This window comes from Cebus imitator, unplaced genomic scaffold (assembly GCF_001604975.1).
Source record: "Cebus imitator isolate Cc_AM_T3 unplaced genomic scaffold, Cebus_imitator-1.0 Scaffold159, whole genome shotgun sequence".
Classification (NCBI taxonomy): Eukaryota; Metazoa; Chordata; class Mammalia; order Primates; family Cebidae; genus Cebus; species Cebus imitator.
The window spans coordinates 3,512,222-3,518,459 of NW_016107474.1; the positions used below are offsets into that span (position 1 = coordinate 3,512,222).

Here is a 6,238-nt window from a genome sequence, read left to right on the forward strand (position 1 = left end):
GTTCATCAGCTCCTGGTAGTCACGCAGCTGCCGTGCCATGTCCTGCTTGGCCTTCTGCAGGGCGTCCTCCAGCTGCTGCTGCTTGGCACGAGCATCCTTGAGTGCCTGCTCCCCGCAATGCTCAGCATCTGCAATGGCGGCCTCCAGGGAAGCCCTCTGGCCTTTGAGGCCCTCAGTCTCGGCCTGGAGCCGGCTGATGTTCCGGTTCATCTCAGAGATCTCAGTTTTCGTACGCCGCAGGTCATCCCCGTGCTTCCCAGCCAGCGTCTGCAGCTCCTCATACTTGATCTGGTATACGCTCTCCGCCTCAGCCCGGCTGCGGTTGGCGATCTCCTCGTACTGCGCCTTGACCTCAGCGATGAGGCTGTCCATGTCCAGGGAGCGGCTGTTGTCCATGGACAGCACCACAGAGGTGTTGGAGATCTGGGACTGCAGCTCCCGGATCTCCTCTTCATACAGCTGCCTGAGGAAGTTGATCTCGTCAGTCAGTCCTTCCAGGCGAGACTCCAGCTCTACCTTGTTCATGTAAGATTCATCCACATCCTTCTTGATGAGGACAAATTCATTCTCCATCTCTGTACGCGTATTGATCTCTTCCTCATACTTGTTCTTGAAGTCCTCCACCAGCCCCTGCATGTTGCCAAGCTCCGCCTCCAGCTTCAGCTTCTCCTGGCCCAGAGTCTCTAGCTGCCGCCTCAGGTTGTTGATGTAGCTCTCCAACATGTTGTCCATGTTGCTCTGAGCCGTTTTCTGCTGCTGCAGGAGGCTCCACTTGGTCTCCAGCATCTTGTTCTGCTGCTCCAGGAACTGTACCTTGTCGATGAAGGAAGCAAACTTGTTGAGGGTCTTGATCTGCTCCTTCTCCTGGGTACGCACGGCCTGGATGTTGGGGTCCATGTCCAGCTTAATGGGGTTCAGCAGGCTCTGGTTGATGGTGACAGCGGTGATGCCTCCCGGGCCTATGACGCTGGCCCCCGCATAGCCTGCACCCAGGCCACCACGGAAGCCAGTGCTGCTCACTCGGGAGAAGCTCGAGAAGCTCAAGCGGGCACTGGGCCCACTCGTGAAGGAGCAGCTGCTGAAGGCCCCGGGGCCAGTGGTGGACACTCTGTAGGACTTCTGGGTCACCCTGATGGACATGGTGGAGGCAGGAGTGGAGGCAGCCGGGCTGAACCAGGGAGAGATTCCAGAAGGAGCGGAGAAGCTGCTGCTTCACCACCTGCTTTTCTCTTTTTTCTCTGTCTCCTTTTTGAGACTGAGTCTGGCTCTGTTGCCCAGGCTAGAGTGTAGTCGCGCAATCTTGACTCAAGGCAACCTTCGCCTCCCAGGTTCAAGTGATTCTCCTGCCTCACCCTCCCGAGTAGCTGGGATTACAAGCATGTGCCACCACACCCAGCTAATGTTTTGTATTTTTAGTAGAGATGGGGTTTACCGTGTTGGTCAGGCTGGTCTCGAACTCCTGACTTCAGGTGATCCACCCTCCTTAGCCTCCCAAAGTGCTGGGATGACAGGCGTGAGCCACCACACTGGACTGCCCCTGATTTTCCTTCTTCAGTTTTTTTGGCATTCAAGGAATGGATTAAGACAAGAGGCACTTAAGACCCTGCGTGGATTTCTTGGGGCTGCTATAAGAAATGGTCACAAACATTGTGGCTTAAAGCAGCACCCCTTGGTCCTCTCATCCATTTCTGATGGTCAGAAGTCCAGCGTGGATCTCACTGAGCTAAGATCGAGGCATTGGGAGGGCTGGCTCCTTCTGGCGGCTCTTGAGAGCATGATATCAGTCTTTGTTCTTCTCGGATTGGACAAATGCAAGCCCGGCAAGTGGGCATGCTTTCCGTTCCCACCTTCCCCAGCTTCTAGAGGTCGCCTGCATGCCTTGGCTTGTGGCCCTCCCTCCAGTTCCAAGTCCAGCCATGCGGCAGCTCCACCACCCAATCTGAATCCTCCTCACATCTCCCGATTCTGGCTCTCTGGCCTCTCTCTTATAAGGACCCTGTAGGCACATTGGACCCAGCTGGAGATTCCAGGCTAACCTCCCCATCTCAGGTTCCTTAACTTTATCCTGTCTCCATCTCTGTTTTTCTTTCCTGTCTTCTATCTCCATCTTCCTCTTTCCCTCCTCCACTTTCCCCTGTTCCTGCCCTTCACAGAAGGACATGTTTGTCATCCTGCACAGGTCATCAGCACACCTTTGTCCTCTCATCCATTTCTGGGGTACGTTTGGATCTTACCAAAGATGTGAGACGTGTGTTTGATGTCTCACTCCCCAGTTGTGTTGGAAACTCCATTTCTTTCCTCATTGCTGCCTTCCTGGGACCCAGAAAGGAATGGGTTGGATTTTCCCCAATGTCTCTCCATTCATCCTTCCCTTCCACTTCCTGGGCACGCGTCTGTCCCATAAGAGAGGAAGAAAGATGGACATCATACTCTAAACCCAAGGGCTTTCCAGCCCGTCTCAAGGTGGCACTTACGTGACACCAAGGCCTCTTTACGTGATGTCATGCTGTGGGCAGTGCCAGGCCAGGTGAGCTGGTGCTAGGGGAGCGTGGGGTTGGGGAAGAACTTTCTGTGAAGGCCCTGCTTCCAGGTGGGCCCCAGCCCGTCGGCCAAGCCCTGCTACTCCTCTTGGGTCTCAGGGATGCCATGCACCTTCTCCTTTGCTTCTTCTATTTTCTCGGTGAAACAGAGGCAAGGCCATGGGGCTGCTGGGGGCTGGGGGAGAGCTGTCTAGGACAGAGGAAGGGCAGGCAGGCTTTCTGGGGGCCAAGGTCCTGTTGCAGAGGGAGATTCCTCGGTTGTGTTCAGCTACTGGGCAGTGGTGTGGAGGGACAGAGAGTGGTTTTCCCCAGGCTTGGTGTTTGCAGGCTGACAAGCCTGCGTAGGAAGAAGCTCTCCTTCCTTTTCTGCACAGGGAGTGGGACCTCCTCCTGTGGACTGAGGGTGGCCACATCGGAGGAGGGAGCGGAGGAGCTGAGGGGCACTCAGGACATCTTGAACGTTCTCAGTGGAACCCAGGTAAATGGCCTCGGGCTTCCCCCATGGCTGTTCTTAGCTCTAATGTGGTCTCAGGTGGCAGTGCCAAGGGGCAGGAGGGGAGGAGGTGTGAATGCCCAGGCCCCGGGGCTGTTTGTCTGAGACCCACTCTTCTCCTCGGGGACCACTGTCTGAACATAGCACTCACTACCCGCAACCCCAAGCCAGAGGGCGAGGCGCCATCAGCATCGCACGTCTGCCGCGCACCAGACAGGCGGGCGTCACGGGCACCTAAGTGAAGAAACCCCAGGCTGTAACAGGTCCACTGAGGCAGGAGCACAGCCAGCCAGCTCAGAAGCTATTTCCCATCCAGACCTGGGGATCATGACCCATTCTGGTTTGTCCTTCCCCATTAAAACAGACAACGGGAAAAACCAGGGACGGAGAGGTCTGCAGGCCCAGTTTCTGTCTGTGCTGTGGGCTGCTCCGACAGGTGTGTCCTCAAGGCCTTTTATGGGCTATGCGTGTGACTCAGGCAGCACGAGGGGACTCCCCATTTCTCTGCATGGGAGGGTCCCTCTGATGGGAAGTGGCGCCTGATATTCAGTTTCCTTTCAAATCATTTCTTCTGCATTCAGTGACTCTGATACCTAAAGATGTGTCAGGAAAAGCCCTTCCTAGAAATGACTGGTGCATGGGACTTTGTCGCTCAGACTTTGTGGAATGTCTGAGGATCATTGGGAGAGGGTGGGTGCCCCTGAGCTGGAAGGCCCCCAGCTCATGCTGAGGAAATGTGGGTGACTCAGAGCAGGCAGGTGGCAGGCCAGGGCCGTTCTCCGCCGGACTCACACCTCCCCGAGGACAGCAGCACTCCGTCGTGTTAGATGTCACCAGGCCTTCTGGGGACCCTGCCTTGGTGAGCACTCACGTGGGATGACTCTTGTCTCTGCCGCTGTTGAGAGGTGCCCTCCCCTCTGGGCCTGCAGGCTGCAGAATGTGCCAAGGGGGACTGCAGTGTGGGTGCAGGCTGGAAGGTTGGGGAGCAGAGGCCGTAGGGAGCAGAGGAAAAAAGTGAAAGCAGACTGACAGAAAAGGAGAAACATAACTCAGTGGTTCTCAGCAGGGGGTGACAGTACCCACAGGGACACTCGCCAACGTCTGGGTACAATTTTGGTTGTCACAGCTGAGGGTTGCTGCTGGCACCCCATGGGTCGAGGCCAGGATGCTGATCAGCATCTCACTGTGCCCAGCGCAGCCCCACCGCAGAGAATGACCCGGCTCCCGTGTCTACAGGGCCGGGGAGGAGAGGGCCTGATGTTGCTCAGGGAGTAGCTGAGGCTGGGAGGACGCGGGCCTTGTCACCTGCACTCCAGCTCTACAGGAAAACGCCTCCTTCGACTGGGACCTTCTGCAGTGGAAAAGCCCCATTTTTAATTTTCTTGAGCTGCGGCTAGTGGTGCACGATGTGGCCAGCGGGCCTTTGGGTGAGTTTTGGAAATGGAAAGGCTCATGGCTAGGCTCTGGGCCCCGACTTTGCCTTATCTCTGTGGAGCAGTCTTGTGCCTGCATCCCTACCCACTGGTCTGTCACCGCGGAGGTAGGCACTTGCCGCTGGGAGCTGTCCCTTGAGGGCTTGGCCCCACACGGGTGCCTTCCAGCTTTCCGTGGGATCTATGGGTGGGCACAGCACAAAAGGGCCAGGTGGGCTCCACTGTATTGGCCAACTTCTGCCTTTCCAGGTGGCGCTGGGGTCTGGGCGCTGCGGCAGTGAGGAACAGATGTTGGAGCAGGAGAGATGGATAAGTAGAGTCCAGTCTGCGTGTTCAAGGAAGTGAAGGGGCGAAGACTCGCCTGGTATGGGGGAGAGTAAAGAAATCCAGAAAAGGTTCATTTGTTTGGCAGCAGAGGGACGGCCACAGACTCTCCTGTTAGACTGGGTGATGGGGCAGCTCTGTCCCTGGGAAAGAGCAATCAGGGACAGTGGCAGGCCCCGTCTTGGGATCCACTGTGCTATTTCCAAGGGTGGCAATGGCTTCTTGGAAGATGCAGTCTGAGCTGTGCTCCTGGCTCTGATGCTCCTTTCCCGCCCACAGGTGCTGCCCACGCAGTGCCTGGCTCTTGCCACGTCTGCCCTGCATGCACGTTTCTGCCATGCGCCACGTGGAAGCAAAGGATAGAGGTCAGCATTCACGGGGGCAGACACAGATGGCCCAGGCTACAGGTCCCAGCTGCCCATCAGAGAATGCAGCTTGGAAAGTACACGCTGATGTGGCGGCTGAGAACCAACGCCCCTTTGACCATGTGGTCGGACCTCTCTCGGAAGAAGAGAAACTGAGGTGCTCGTGATGGGACAGCTGCCATGGGCTGGCTGGGTCACGGGGGTGGAGGCGGCGTCAGGAAAACTCTAAAAATTCTGCAGCATGTTTTGCTTTTGCTCACCTAGATTTAGAGGAATCCTTTGGGAAAACGAAACTGAAATCTTACTCCCCCCCCGGCAGCCTCCTGGTGGCCACAGGATATGGACTTGGCCTTGGTTAATGGCATGTCAGTGGCTTCCACTGCATGATGCTTTTGGGGCTCAGCTCTGCCAAGGCATAATTGTGTACAATAAAACCCACCAATTGTGTTTGTTTATTTGAGATGGAGTCTTGTTCGCTTGCTCAGGCTGGAGTGCAGTGCAGCTCAGTGCACTCTGCAGCCTCTGCCTCGTGGTTTCCAGCGATTCTTCTGCCTCAGCCTCCTGGGCAGCTGGATTACAGGCATGCACAACCATGACTGGCTAATTTTTATATTTGTAGTAGAAACAGGGTTTCACCATGTTGGTCTTGAACTCCTGACCTCAGGTGATCTGCCCACCTCGGCCTCCAAAAGTGCTAAGATTATAGGCATGAGCCACCATGCCCAGCCAGAACCCACCAATTTTAGGTATACTATTTAGTGAGTTTTGAGAAGCATATCCAGTTGCGTAACCACCACAATGATAACCTAGAACACTCCCATCATTCCAGAGGTCTCATCATTCCAGAAGGTGCCATCATTCCAGAAGGTCCCACCATTCCAGAAGATCCCATCATTCCAGAAGATTCCACCATTCCAGAAGGTCCCGTCATTCCAGAAGGTCCCGTCATTCCAAAAGGTTCAGTCATTCCAGAAGGTCCAGTCATTCCAGAAGGTCCAGTCATTCCAGAAGATCCCACCATTCCAGAAGGTCCCACCATTCCAGAAGATCCCACCATTCCAGAAGGTCCCACCATTCCAGAAG

The 6,238-nt window shown here is 55.7% G+C and overlaps 1 protein-coding gene across 1 annotated transcript in view; it reads right to left on the reverse strand.

The window, feature by feature from the left end:
* The window catches only part of LOC108314629 (keratin, type II cytoskeletal 8-like), a 53,769-nt gene extending 52,614 nt beyond the window's left edge, over positions 1-1,155 (reverse strand). Inside the window, exon 1 of the mRNA XM_017543586.2 lies at positions 3-1,155. Within this exon, the coding sequence (XP_017399075.1) occupies positions 3-1,140 (1,138 nt within the window). The 5' untranslated portion in view covers positions 1,141-1,155. The remainder of the gene's footprint in view (positions 1-2) is intronic.
* Between the last annotated feature and the right edge of the window lie 5,083 nt (positions 1,156-6,238).